At 42.7% G+C, this 15,309-nt stretch overlaps 1 protein-coding gene across 2 annotated transcripts in view; it reads left to right on the top strand.

Moving 5' to 3' along the window:
• The first annotated feature begins 1,016 nt into the window (after positions 1 to 1,016).
• Positions 1,017 to 15,309, top strand: part of Eif4enif1 (eukaryotic translation initiation factor 4E nuclear import factor 1) — a 41,045-nt gene continuing 26,752 nt past the window's right edge. The window contains exons 1-3 of one of the 2 annotated variants that reach the window (XM_075944049.1): positions 1,017 to 1,297; positions 1,947 to 2,060; positions 12,071 to 12,144. In XM_075944049.1, the coding sequence (XP_075800164.1) occupies positions 1,980 to 2,060; positions 12,071 to 12,144 (155 nt within the window). In that variant the 5' untranslated portion in view covers positions 1,017 to 1,297; positions 1,947 to 1,979. The remainder of the gene's footprint in view (positions 1,298 to 1,946; positions 2,061 to 12,070; positions 12,145 to 15,309) is intronic. The other variant, XM_075944050.1, reaches the window with a different exon arrangement.

Raw genomic sequence — 15,309 nt, forward strand, 5'->3', positions numbered from 1 at the left:
TTCTTTACAGAAAAACAAAACAAAAACGAAAAAACTAAGTCTCCCTCTACGCCAAAGAAATATCAACTAAGGGCGTCCCACCGTGCAGAAACAGCTCAGCAGTCAACTGCAGACCAAGCTCACAAGCCGCCTTCCCAGAGCAGCAGTTCTTGGGTTATTTACTTATATGCATATCTGCATCCTCCGTCAACTTGAGTTTTGGCACTCGGGCAAAGGCTAAGCGCCAGATACCGGCCATTTAATTTCTCCCAGATACTTAACTCTTCCGTTCCCGTGCAGGGTAAGGCAAGATTCAGATTATTCACTCGAAGATACTTCAATCAATTTGTCAATTTCCTTCATGTAGGGTCAAGAATAATTGCAACAAACTTGCTTTTTAATGCACCAGCCCTTGTGGCTAATCCTCTTAGTAAGGGTCATGGGGAGGGGCGAAAAATCAGGGAGCTCAGAGCTTTACCCTAGCCACGCCAATAGTGAACACAGAACACCGCTAAGTCCTTCTAACGGGCTCCTGCTGCCCAAGCCCCAGGTGTGGCCCAGCCTGGTGACCGCCAGCGACCGGACAAAAAAGCAGACCCACCCAGGGAACCACGCTCGCGCCGGCGTGGCGCGGGTCCCGGACAGCACGCTACTGGCTCCGCCCTTCCCGATGCGTGGGAACGTGGCGCGCTTCCTTGAGTTGTCCACAGCGGCCGCCTGAGCGCTCGGGCGCCGACTCCCGCAGCTCCGGTCGTGACCACTTCCCCGCAGCCACCGTGCCTGTCCGGCTATTATGCCCCCGCCGTGCGGCCCACGCAGAGCTCCGCGCGGCGGAGCGCGCGGCCCAATGCGGCTTTTCCGACAGGCACCGCCACAGACACCCCAGGTCCTGAGCTCTGCGAGGGCGGTGCCTGGGCCCGCGGTGCGCGACGGGGGTTATTAGGGGGAGGGGGCGGAGAGCTGCGCCGGAGGGCCGGGCCGCGGTTACGGCGGCTGAGGAGAGCCAGCCCGAGCGGGTGGGGGGGTGGGGGCGCAAGCGCAGGCCGCAGGCAGAGTCGCCGGGCCTGGAGCGGGCGCGGGGGGACGCGGTGGCCAACGCGCGGGGCCGCCCGGCGGCGGGCGCTCCGAACAAGGGTACGGCGAGAGTGGGGCCCCGGCCTGCGGGCGTGGACAGCGCGCTGCCCCGGGAGCGCGGGCGGCAGGGCGCGCGCAGGGGGCGGCGGAGGCGCGAGGCGCGCGGGCGGCCGGCGGGCGGGCAGCAGGCGGGCCTGCGCCGGCTGTAGGCGGCCGGCCCGTGGACTTAGTCCCTGTTCCCTCCGTGAGTATCGTCCCCGCCCTTCTTCCAGAGGAGGCCTCTGGCCCGGGGCTTGCGTGTGGGGCCGGGGGTTGATTCAAGGAGCGGAGTTTTCCCCGAGGAGGCCCGCGGCGGCCCTTACCTCGCCGCGGACGCCCCTCACATGGCCACAGGTGTGGCCGGCTGAGAGAGGTGCGCTCGGGCCGGTTCCCCAACCTCTTACACTGGGGTAATGAGGGGCAGCTGGGGCCATCCATTGAAAAGTGACAGGCACTTTCCAGCAGCCTGACTTCCCGGATTGGCAGCCCAACTAGTCCTGCCTCTACTCTCTACTCCGGGAAACTTCACCAGCACCGCCTGGTCGGTTCTCGTGGGTGGCAGCGACTATTTTGGTTTCTCTTTGTATTAACGATAATTAAAGATTGTACTCTGAGTTGGGCCCCTTCCACTTCTGCTTTCCTTACGCTGTGTATACTTAATACTTAAGGTGGTCCATTTTCCAATTCAGTTCTGGTTCATACCATGATTTTTGGGGTGGATTTCTTTACACAACTATTTAGATTTTTTCCCCCTCAAAGTTAAAAGTTTCATAAACAACTAAGTCTTCTGAATATTTACTCTCCCTTTGTCAAAAGGAAACTGTCAAGTTTTGTGCTGAAATTTATCTTCCCAGGTGCAAAAAAAAAAAATTGTACACCAAGAAGCCATGGAGAAGAGAAGTGTGGATGAAACAGAAAATGGAGATGTGTTCCTTGACCTAAAGAAATCCCCCCATCGCTATACAAAGGTAAGTCCTGTTACTAATGACGAAGAAATGTGTAACTTTCATTGGTGGTGTTTAAACTGGTAGTCTTGTTCTGACTTACTGGAGACTAAATACATTTAGTAAAGTGTCAATTTGGTCATTTTTCTGGACATGTGACTACTGGGTTTAAACTGTAGGTTTCAGGTGAAAGCTGTTCCCTCAGACCCTATGTGACATTTGTAGATAAGTTCTTGTTTGCACCCAGATGTTCTGTAGCAGTTGTGTGATTGGGTGGCATAGGACCAGGCAAGGATTCCGGCTCTGGCGTGCTTCACAGAATCAGTGTCTCTTGTATCGTTTCCTTGAGAGTCCAGTCCCTGTAGGAGTGACTTGGTCAGTAATAATTGTGGATTTTTTTTTAATCCTTTTTTTTTCTTTTTGTTACAAATTGGGTATGGACTCACAAAAGCAAGCCTTTAGTCATAATTTGTTACTTAAGAATACATAATGAGAGCCGGGCGGTGGTGGCGCACGCCTTTAATCCCAGCACTCGGGAGGCAGAGGCAGGCAGATCTCTGGGAGTTCGAGGCCAGCCTGGTCTACAAGAGCTAGTTCCGGAGCTCTTGTAGCTACAGAGAAAAGCTACAGAGAAACCCTGTCTCGAAAAACAAACAAACAAACAAAAAGAATACATAATGATTTTAAGCTTCCTCTTTTTGTTTTTGGAGACATGGTTTGCTTGTAGTATTCTCTGGCTTCAGCCTTCAGAGTGTGAAGTTAGAGGTGTGCACTACTGCAGGTGGTTTCAGATTGGTTGTCTGCTATCTTCCCTAGCTCAGCAACCACGTCAAGGTTTTGTACTTAGTAAAGATAATTGCATCTGTGTCATATTGGCTGCTGAGTGTTTCTGAACAGATTAACAAGTTGCGGTGAATTTACTATAAGTTCATTTCTGGCTTTCTAAACTGCCTTGGGCTAGAGTATATAAAATGTTCCTAAAGTGGAAAGTCTTTTGTTTTTTTGACACAGGGTTGTTTCTCTGTGTAACAGCGCTAGATGTCCTCAACTAGCTCTAGATGAGGCAGGCCTCGGAAGTCTGCCTGCCCCCGCCTCCTGAGTGCTGGGATTAAAGGCGTGTCACCACCACCTGGCTAGTGGAAAGTTTTGAAATGGCCAGTGACAGGGATTATGCTCTACTTGAGCCCATGTCCATATTTCCTTATTATGAACAGTGTCCTGAACTCCAGCATGCCGTATTGTCCCTGGCCTTCTGGGACACTCACGAAAGCTGGGCCTTGGTTTTGTACTGCCTTTACTTTTCCCTGATTGGTAACGTGTCAGACAGTAATTTTCAGCATTAAAGGACGAGAGAATGAATGGATGAAGAAATGAATGATTAAGTAAGTATGCCTGGAAGGGAGTGTTTAATGTGAGTTCTTGATTGAGTGCTTTCCTATCAGTCAGTTGTAGACCAGGCACCTCTGCCTCCCTGTGCTGGGATTAGCATTTGTCAGAAATCTTTTTGGACTGTGCTTCAGATTTTATCTTCCAAATATAAAGGCTCTCATGCTTGAGAAGTACGCCACAACTTAAACTCATTGCCTAAAATGTTGACAGGTGAATTCTGAGTGTATCAGATGAAGGGAAATGGCTTTGAACAAGCTTATGTGATTCTAAATTTCTTAGTTCTTGTTTGGCTTTTTTGAAGTAGTCTCTTCTGTGGAAGACTGATAAATGGTGTTTTTCAGGTGACTTAGATAGATAGCTGCTCCCTAAGGTTCAGAGTGGCCTCTGCTTCCTTCCAAGTATAGGAATTCTGGTTAGAGTCACATGGTATATTCCCACCAACGTTTGAGCCTTTGTGACAGTTAAGTAGGATATTATGAATGGGTTGATCGTGTGTTCCTGTCATTCTGAGGGTTTTAAGTCATTAATATTTAATTTCTGATCTGTTTTGCTAAACCTTATTTCTAAGAACTAGAAGTTTTGCTGTAAATACAGTGGCACACATATTTAACCACAGCTGTCAGAGGCGGAGGCTGGTGGGTGTCTATGAGTTTGAGGCCAGCCTGATCTTCATAGTGAGTTCCAGGACAGCCAGAGCATGGTGAGACCCTGTCTTGGGAAAAAAAATGAAAAAAGAAAGAAAAAAGAAGGAAAGTGAGCCTCAGAAAAAAGTAAGATTTTTTTTGTTTTGTTTTGTTAGAGAAAAATAAGATTTAAATTTCAGGTAGAAGTCAAGAATCAGATGATCTGTTTCCTGTATAAAAATCATCTTTGCGGGGCTGGAGAGATGGCTCAGAGGTTAAGAGCATTGCCTGCTCTACCAAAGGTCCTGAGTTCAATTCCCAGCAACCACAGTCTGGCCCACAACCATCTGTAATGGGGTCTGGTGCCCTCTTCTGGCCAGCAGGCATACACACAAACAGAATATTGTATACATAATAAATAAATAAATAAATATTTAAAAAAAAAGAAAAAATCATCTTTGCTAATTTTATACATATTTTCCGCAAACTAACTTAAGTACTAACCTCTAACAGGTGGCATTTCAGTGTTGTGTTTAAGCTAGCATACAAATAAGGATGCCTGTTTTGCCAAAGGCAGAGTTAGGGTGTGAAAAATCATTAACAATCTTAATATGTCACCTGTTCAGAATATATAGCTAACTGGAAATTCTTGGTTGGTTGGGTTCTGACTGTTGTTTCCTGCCTTTTCCATTTTAACTTAAAAAGTTGGGACTCAGGTTCTTTGACCCCATGAGTGTGCTTCTTGCCCAGCAATGTAGGAACTTTAGCTAGATAAGAAGCCAGTCATTGCATATAGAAATTTGTAGAAGGAACCTTTAATTCAAGAAAGTGTGCTATAATAGGATGCTGGGCTTAAGGACAACCTACCCAAGAAGTTTGGCTGAGAGTTCCCAGTGGTCCAACCAGACAGGAGCAAGTCTAATTAGTGACACAGCTTGAGAAAGAGGTGATGCATCTTCCTGTCCATGCAAGCTTTGGAGAAGAAAAGAGGCAGTAAAGATTGTTGAGCACCGCTCATGGAGTGGATGACTAGATTACTGCTTTACCTTTAACCTGTGTGACCTTCAGTCTTACACTTAGCTTTAGCTCCTCTCCTTTTTTTATTATTTATTTGTTTTTGTTTTTTTTGAGACAGACAGGGTTTCTCTGTGTAGCCCTGACTGTCCTAGAACTCCCTCCAGAGACCAGGCTGGTCTCAAACACATATCCACTGCTTACTGAGAGCGGGGATTAAAGGCATGCACCAACACACCCGGCCATTTAGGTTCTCTTAATCTCATTCTTTTCCTCTAGAAAGTGAAGATAGAATACAGTTGATCTTTCAGGAGCTTTTATGGTGAATAAATGGGAAAGTGCAGGTCCAGTGCCTGCTACACAGCAAATGCTAAAAACTAGATGATAAATAGGCTTACTCAAAGATGACCATCCTATAAATACCAGCTTTAGAATCAAGGCAATGACTTTCTAAATGGCAGTGAGTAACCTTCTTTTGCTGTTATTTGGCTGAGCAGGAAGCCTGCATAGCCTAATTGCTTCTTTGGATACCCTCTGTACCTAAGCTGTGCTGCCCACCTTCATCTCCATTCTAACACTGAAGCAGATTGCTCTAAAAATAACTTTAATGTTTTAGGTTTCCTTCTAATACTTATCAACCTGTTTACTTTTTTGCAGTTTTACATTATTTTAATCAGTTATATTGACTACTTAAAAGGCAAGGATTGCTTTTATTACATTGATCAGGCGTACAGGGGGAAGATCTTGAACAAGAAAACCAGGTTTTCTGATTTTTTTTTTCTGGTAGTGTTTTCATAGTTTAGTATGCATTCTTCACTAGAAAAGTGTCTATGTCAGGTCAACCTGTTAGGTTAGAGTGATTTCACTCAGTGTGGTGCTAACCTAACCATCTGCAAGAACTATTCTCGGGTCCCTTTTAGTACCTCACTTCATGAATGACATTGGCCTGATTGCCAGCTACAGGTGCTTTTATCCCAGTGCTATTTGTGTGTGTATGTAGGTAGTGACACCCATGTGTGCATATGCAGAGGTCAAGTCAGGATGTGAGTGTCTTCTCTATTGCTATCTGCATTATCCTGAGATACAGTCCCTCACTTTTTGGCAGGCCTGGATGACCAGCAACTTTTGGAGTTCACCTTTCTCCATTCCCCATACTGGGGTATAGCCATACTCTGCTTTTTAGATGGGCGCTGAGGATTTAAACTCAGGTTCTTCAGTTTTTTGGGTGACTCCCTTTATCAAGGCATCTCCCCAGCTCCCATTACTTTTCGTTTTGTTTGTTTTTTGTTCTTATTTGTTTGTTTTTTTTTTAATTTTCGAGACAGGGTTTCTTTGTAGTTTTTGGTGCCTGTCCTCTTTTAGACCAGGCTGGCTTTGAACTCACAGAGATCTGCTTGCCTCTGTCTCCCAGGTGCTGGGATTAAAGGTGTGTGCCACACTGCCCAGCTGATTTTTGGTTTTTTGAGATGGTTTCTCTGTGTTTAGCCCTGGTTGTTCTAGAACTCACTCTATAGAGCAGCCTGGCCTTGAACTCAGAGGCCACCTGCCTCTACCTCAGCCTCCAAAGTACTGGTATTAAAGGAGTGTGCCACCATGGCTCAGCTGTCAAGTTTTTTTGTTTTTTTTTTTTTAAGGGAGACTGACTCAGCTTCCATGGGTGTGTGGTTCTTGGGAAATTAGTAGCTTGTTTTTGCCTGGTCAGGTTTTAGTGACCTGTGCAAAAAGTGAAAAGAAAGTATTAAAAGCCTTTAGTATCTGTGGGATGAGTCCAGAGGTTAGGCCCATAGTGTGTAAAGTCTACAAGAGTGCTTACATTCTATTGAAATGCTTGAGAGGACTTTCCAAGGATTTTATATTTGGCTAAAATAAAGTTTCCTTTGAAAATATCTTTAAAAGGGGTCCCTTTCAAGGAATAATTGAAATTAAGGACTCTTGATGTTATGGTAACTTTAAGAACATCTATCTCAGCCGGGCAGTGGTGGCGCACGCCTTTAATCCCAGCACTCGGGAGGCAGAGGCAGGCAGATCTCTGTGAGTTCGAGACCAGCCTGGTCTACAAGAGCTAGTTCCAGGACAGGCTCCAAAACTACAGAGAAACCCTGTCTCGAAAAAAAAAAAAAAAACAAAACAATAACAACAACAAAAAAAAGAACATCTGTCTCTCTTGAGTAACTGACAGAAATACAAAGACAAGGAAAGTGCTCTGTATATAGTTAAAGAGCAAGCTGTTAGTGTAATACTTTCCAGGCTCATTCTTAATTCATCTTTTCTCCCCATGTTACTTAATATTTCATTGTATTCTGTGTATTGTAACTTTGCCCTTTTTTTTTTTTTTTTGGTTTTTCGAGACAGGGTTTCTCTGTGGCTTTGGAGCCTGTCCTGGAACTAGCTCTGTAGACCAGGCTGGTCTCGAACTCACAGAGATCCGCCTGCCTCTGCCTCCCGAGTGCTGGGATTAAAGGCGTGCGCCACCACCTCCCGGCGTAACTTTGCCCTTTTTATTGCTAAGTATTTCACTGTGTGTTCTGCATGTAAGTAGTCTTTCTCTGTCCTGCCTGCCAGCTCCTAAATAAGCACACGGAGACTTATTATTTATGAAAGCTCGGCTGACAGCTTAGACTTTCTCTTAACTAGCTCTTATAACTTAGATTAGACCGTATTTTTATTAATCTACGTTCTACCACATGACTTTTACCTCTATTCTATTTTGTGTGTCCAACTCATTCTGCATCTGTCTGGTTTCTCCTGCATCCCTGCCCTTTTCTTCCCAGCATCTTTTTTGCCCTAAAAATACTGCCTAGCTATTGGCCATTCAGCTTTTTATTAAACCAGTCTAAGTGTTAAATCCTCACAGTGTACAAAATGATTATTCCACAGCAGTGTACTCAGTAGACACAAGTTGCTTTTATTCTTTGTTATTATGAGCTGCCACTATGAGCATCTGTACACACAGTACGTTTTGGGATGGACCATTTTATTTGTCTTCTGTATCGATTGAGGAGTGGAATTGCTTGCTGTTAATTGTTTTAACTTTTCTGAGGAACTGTGAATGTAATCCACAGCAGCCACAACACCTTACATTCCTGTCTAGTTTTTCCACAGGCTGGCTAAGCAAAAACTTTGAGTTACAACCCCTACCCTTTGATGTATTTTTAGTTAATATTTGTATACGTAGAGGCTTCCTATATGCCCCTTGCTTCATTTTCTGTAGTATCTTCTTAGTATATAAAACCTTTGTTGTACTTAATGAGCCGATATTTGCTGTTGTTAACTGAAGTCTGTATTACATGTGTTTTTTAAAACTAATACCCTACTTGAAGGTTACTTCTTGGTTACCATACTACATCAGTTTTTTTTTTTGATGGTTACTCTTTTTTTTAATTGGTATTTATTGAGCTCTACATTTTTCTCTGCTCCCCTCCCTGTCTCTCCCCTCTACCCTTCAATCCTCTCAAAAGGTCCCCATGTTTCCAATTTACTCAGGAGATCTTGTCTTTTTATACTTTCTACTTCCCATGTCGATTAGATCTATGTAAGTCTCTCTTAGTGTCCACATTGTAGTCTAAGTTCTCTGGGATTGTGGTTTGTGGGCTGGCTTTCTTTGCTTTATGTTTAAAAACCACCTGTGAATGAGTACATGTAATAATTATCTTTCTGGGTCTGGGTTACCTCACTCAAAATAATGTTATCTAGCTCCATCCATTTGCCTGCAAAATTCAAGCTGTTGTTATTTTTTTCTGCTGTGTAGTACTCCATTGTGTAAAAATGTACCACATTTTCATTATCCATTCTTCGGTCGAGGGGCATTTAGGTGGTTTCCAGGTTCTGGCTATGACAAAGAAAGCTGCTATGAACATAGTTGAGCACATGTCCTTGTGGCACAACTGAGCATCCTTTGGATATATACCCAAAAGTGATATTACTGAGTCTTGAGGAAGGTTGTTTCCTAATTTTCTGAGAAATCGCCACACTGACATCCAAAGGAGTTATACCAGCTTGCATTCCCACCAGTAGTGCAGAAGTGTTCCCTTTTCCCCACAACCTCTCCAGCATAAGTTGTCATCAGTGTTTTTTATCTTGGCCATTCTTACAGGTGTAAGATGGAATCTCAGAGTTGTTTTAATTTGCATTTCTCTGAAATGATGTTGAACATTTCCTTAAGTGTGTTTCAGCCATTTTAGATTCCTCTGTTGAGAGTTCTCTGTTTAGGTCTGTACTCCATTTTTTTTATTGGATTATGTGATCTTTTGGTGTCCAATTTCTTGAGTTCTTTGTATATTTTGGAGATCAGACCTCTGTCTGATGTGGGGTTAGTGAAGATCTTTTCCCATTCTGTAGGCTGTCGTTTTGTCTTGTTGACCGTGTCCTTTGCTTTACAGAAGCTTTTCAGTTTCAGGAGGTCCCATTTATTGTTTCTCTTAGTGTCTGTGCTGCTGGGGTTATATTTAGGAAGTGGTTCCCTGTGCCAATGCGTTCAAGTGTATTTCCCACTTTCTCTTCTATAAGGTTCAGTGTGGCTGGCTTTATGTTGAGGTCTTTGATCCATTTGGACTTGAGTTTTGTGTATGGTGATAGATATGGGTCTATTTTCATTCTTTTACATGTTGATATCCAGTTATGCCAGCACCACTTGTTAAATATGCTTTCTTTTTTCCATTTGATATTTTTTGCCTCTTTATCAAAGATCTGGTATTCGAAAATGTGTGGATTGATACCCGGGTATTCTATTCGGTTCTGTTGGTTCTCCTATCTGTTCTTATGCCAATACCAGGCTGTTTTCAGTACTGTAGCTCTGTAGTAGAGTTTAGTCAGGGATTGTGATGCCTCCAGAAGTTCTTTTATTGCTCAGGATTGTTTCGGCTATCCTGGGTTTTTTGCTTTTCCAAATGAAGTTGAATACCGTTCTTTTGAGGTCTTTCAAGAATTTTGCTGGGATTTTGATGGGCATTACGTTGAATCTGTGTTGTACGTACCTTTAACCCCAGAACTCAGAGAAAGCAGGGACAAGCCGTTCCTCTGTGAATTTAAGGCCAGCCTTGTCTACAGAATAAGTTCCAGGACCGCCAGGGCTATACAAAGAAACCTTCTTTCAGGGGGGAACAAAAAGATAGAAAGAAAAAATATGTTTTGTAAAATCAAATTCTTAGGAAATTAGGTAAAAGTTGTTTTTTAAAAATGCTCATTCATGGGGTGGAGAAATGGCTCAGCGGTTAAGAGCATTGCCTGCTATTCCAAAGGTCCTGAGTTCAATTCCCAGCAACCACTTGATGGCTCACAATCATCTGTAATGAGGTCTGGTTTTCTCTTCTGGCCTGCAGGCATATACACAGACAGAATATTGTATATATAATGAATAAATAAACATTTTTTTTTTTAAAAAAAATGCTCATTCTTAGTGCTAGAAAGAGAGAGGGTTCAGGAATTAAGAGTTTATTTGGTCTTACAGAAGAGTTCAGTTCTCAGCATCCACTTCACTCAACTGAGAGCTGCCTCCTCCAGGAGCTGCTCCAGGAGATGTGATGCCTTCTTCTAGTCTCTTCAGGCCCCCATACACGCATGTATGTACACATAAATAAAAGTAAAATAAATCTTAAGAGAATATCCTCATTCTTTAGAAACGAACACTCCAATGTCAGAGTAAGGGAACATAATTTAAGCTACTCACTCTTGAGTGGTTAAAAAAAAACTAAAGAGAGGGGCTGGAGAGATGGCTCAGTGGTTAAGAGCACTGGCTGCTCTTCCAGAAGTCCTGAGAAGAACTGCCTCTGCCTCCCAAGTGCTGGGATTAAAGCTGTGCACCACCACTGCTCACTTCCCACCACCCCTAGACAGGGTTTTTTTTCTCTGTGTGGCTAGCAGTCCTGACTGTTCTGGAATTTGCTCTGTAGATCAGACTAGCCAATCTTTTGTTTTGTTTTGTGTGTTTTTTTTTTTTTAAGTGAAGCATATTGTGAAGATTGAGAAGGCACTCTAGTACTTGGCCTCCATATCTACCTGCAAACACATGTACACTCACATACAAGTGGCCACACATAAATGTACACCACACACACACACAGACACACACGTAATAAATGACTAGTTTAGCAGTTAAGAGCATTTGTTGTGCAGTCATGATGACCAGAGTTTCCCAACACCCGCAACAATCTTGGGTACCTTATAAACATCCATAACTTTAGCTCTAAGGGATCTGAAGTTCTTTTCTGGTTTCTGAAGATGCATGCTGCATGTTCCTATACAATACATACATGTACATTCTCATACATAAACATGTATGTGCATACGTACACATGAATAAATGAAAGTTTTTTCTCTTAAGTACGTGGGTGGTTTTTCTGCTTTTTTTTTTCATTCTTGCAAATTATTATAATGTGGAGAGGAGAAATCTATCCTTAGACTGGAGAAAATGGATCAGTGGTTAAGGGCACTGACTGTTCTTCCAGAGGACCCAGGTTTAATTCTCAGCATCTATAAGGCAATTCACAACTGTCTGTACCTCTCTCTAGTTTTAATGATTCTGACACCCTCTTCTCGCCTCTGCAGGCACCAAGCTCATGTGGTGCACAAACATGCAGGCAAACACCCACATAAAATAATTTTTAAAAGTGACTTATCTGTGTTTCCTTTAAGGCTGCATTTCCATGCCTTTCTCAGCATTCAGTGTTTTTACTTTGTTGTTGGACAGGAAGTATGGGGAAACGTATTTCAGAAACCACTTGTAGCAGTCTTTACTGTTTGATAATCTTGTTTGAGCTTTCTGATTTGGTTCTAGTCTTTTTGGAATTTCAAGTCCAAAATTATAAGAATCATGTGGAAACAACACCTGTGATCCCAGCACTCTTGGAGTAGAGGTTGGAGAATTAGTTCAAGGCTAGTCTTGAGCTTGTCTCATCTCCCTCCCAAAAAATTATGTGAAATTCTTAAAGAAGACACACAGAAGGGAAATAAATTGGAAGTATGTTGCCTGAGAAATGTGATTCAAAGTCCTCGTGTGATTTCTCTCTTTAGGAGGAGCTCTTGGATATAAAAGAACGTCCCTACTCCAAACAGAGGCCGTCATGCCTCTCTGAAAAATATGACAGGTATGTTAAGAATTGCATTGGGGCTAGAGTTAAGAATTATTAATTAAGAATTGTTGGGGTTGGGGCTGGAGAGATGGCTCAGCGGTTAAGAGCATTGCCTGCTCTTCCAAAGGTCCTGAGTTCAATTCCCAGCAACCACATGGTGGCTCACAACCATTTGTAATGAGGTCTGGTGCCCTCTTCTGGCCTGCAAGCTTACACACACAGAACATTGTATACATAATAATAAATAAATATTAAAAAAAAAAGAATTGTTGGGGTGGGGCTGGAGAGATGGCTCAGAGGTTAAGGACACTGACTGCTCTTCCAAAGGTCCTGAGTTCAATTCCCAGAAACCACATGGTGACTCACAACCATCTACAATGAGATCTGGTGCCCTCTTCTGGCATGCAGTCATACATGGAGGAAGAACACTTTATTGTATACATAATAAATAAACTCTTTAAAAAAAAGAATTGTTGGGGTGCTGGGCGGTGATGGCACACACATTTAATCCCAGCATTTGGGAGTCAGAGGCAGGCGGATCTCTGAGTTCGAGACCAGCCTATTCTTCAGAGTGAGTACCAGAACAGGCTCCAAAGCTATAAAGAGAAACCCTTTCCCCTTTCTCAGGGTAAAAAAAGTGAGAGAGAAAGAGAGAGAGAGAGAGAGAGAGAGAGAGAGAGAGAGAGACAGACACACACACACACACACACACACACACACACACACACTCGTTGTGGCTAGAGTGATGGCTCAGCAGCAGTTAAAAGCATCTTTCCTGTTGTTTCCATGGACCTGGGTTGAATTCTTTACAGCCACATCAGGATCCTAACCACCTGTAAACTCCAGCTCCAGGGGCATCCAACACCCCGGCTGATGTAGACACTTGTATTCATGTGTACATACATACACAAATGCACACACGAAAATAATATAAACAAGTTAATATAATATAAATAAATTTTAAAATTAAATAAAATTTATTTAAGCAAAAAGAATTATGTGGTTAGAATGCTGCTGTTATGGTAGGGTTATGACTGAGGGAAGTATTTCAAGAGTTAATAGCATGGCCACAACTGACTTGTACTAAAACTAAACTACAGAGTGACTCAGTTACAGTCACAGGGCATATTTAAGCCTAGGAGGAGTCTTAGTTCTGGAGTCCTTTCATGCTTCTGCCAGGGCAGTTCTTTGGGGATGCTAAAGTGGGGCTCTAAGATCTTTATCAAAGAGTCATTCAGATTAGCCTATTGTGCCCTTAAGAAAAGGTAAAGGGCGTCTTTTTTTGTTTGAAGAAGCTAGAGAAAAATGGTTTGAAAATGTACAGTAACCCTGTATTTTATTTATATGTATTTATATAACTATATTTGCTTGTATGAATTATATAAATATGTTTGCTTATCTATATTCATATGAATATATACTTATATAAGTGTATATTTGCATGCATATGTGTGTGCGTGTGTGTGTATGTGTGTATGGTTTTTCAAGACAGGATTTTTTTGTTTAGCCGTGTCTGTTCTGGAATATATTTCTTAAGGTTATCTTAGTTTGTTGTTGTTGTTGTGGGGTTTTTGTCTGAGACAAGATCTTTTTACATAGTCCTGGATGTTCTGGAACTCACTGTCGACCAGGCCTTGAGCTCACAGAGATCCACCTCTCTCTGCCTTCCAAGTGCGGGGATCAAAGGCATGCACCACAATGCCTGGCAGTCTTATTAATTTCTTAACTATCGTGGTTCTGTATTTCTTTTTTCAACATAAAATTTTTATTGATTAATTGGGAATTTCACATCATACACCCATTTCCCAATTACACCCATTTCCCAATCCTCCCAGGTCAGCCCCCACCAACCCTTGTGAGTGACTCGCGCCCCCCCCCCCGAAAAAAAGAAGAAAAGTTCAATTTGTGATGCCCATATACTCAACTGGCATGGTTCAGATCCCAGTGGACAGCCCCTTAAAGAAAACCGAGTCTCTCCCCATCTCTGCCCTAGCCAGAATGCTACACTTAAGCATTCTTCTCATAATTTTTAAGAGTTCTTTTCAATGACTTCTTTCTAGGTTGTTACTTTTTGGGGGAGTAGGGAGGTGCCAGTTGTCAGAGACTCCTTTTATACCCCTGTGAGTCTCAACTGTGAGTCTGCAGTCATTAAGGGCCTGTGTTTTTACTTATCAAGTATCACGTTTAATTTTTTTGGTTCATTGTGCCACATACCCTCATCCCCAGTGCTAGGGATGGAACCCAAAGCCTTACTGATGTTAGTTGAATGTTTTTATCACTACACTTCATCCTTAGTCTAGACAGACTTTTAAAACCTATATATGGACTGTTGAATCTAGAGGAATCACCACATTCTCCTGATGGTAATGATACCAGAATAGTGGCCATTTTGATTGGCTAGGAATTTTCATGGGCTTGTTGTGTTTAAAATGTAAAGTCTTTGCATAGTTGAAATTTTATTATTAAAACTTTTTTCTTTGTATAAAACAAAATTATCCTGAACAAGTATATTAGCTTTCATGCTAAATTGAGTATTGTGCCTAGTGACAATACTAAAGGTAAGAGAGGGAAGAGCTGCTTCTGTCACCTCTCTTCTCATTTGAGAATGAGCATTTGTTGGACTCTTCACAGAGACCCTAGAAGGTAGGTAATATCTCCCTGTTGTGAGGGGTGGGTGATGTTGACTCACTCTTTCAAGCAGCTTTCATTACTAAGGGTGTAAAGCAGGTAGAGTATAGTGGGGCTGAGAAAAAAAACAAATTTAAGAGCTGTCCTACTTGAAAAAAACTGAGATTACATATAGAGATTATAGGCCAGTGTGGTGGTGTGTGCTTTAATCCTAGCACTCAGGGTTGGGGGCAGGAGGATCTTTGTAAATCTGAAGCCAGCCTGCTCTACATAGCAAGTTCCAATCCCACTAGGGCTATATAGTGAGACTCTTTCTCAAAATAACAACAAACCTAAGCTAAGAAAATTCTAGAATGCTTTCTAGCAGGTACTTTTGGTAAAGAGTTGGAGCTGTCTCTGCAGCATTGGAGAAAATCTTGGTGTGAAACAGTTATGTATTTGCAGATAGGGCCCATGGTTTATGGACTTAGTTTCATTTGTGTAGACTCCTGTTCAAGTACCAGTTGGTGCTAGGAATTATTGAAGTAATAACTGTTTGTTTTTATCTTGAAT

The sequence above is a fragment of the Microtus pennsylvanicus genome, chromosome 12, assembly GCF_037038515.1.
Source record: "Microtus pennsylvanicus isolate mMicPen1 chromosome 12, mMicPen1.hap1, whole genome shotgun sequence".
NCBI classification, from domain to species: domain Eukaryota; kingdom Metazoa; phylum Chordata; class Mammalia; order Rodentia; family Cricetidae; genus Microtus; species Microtus pennsylvanicus.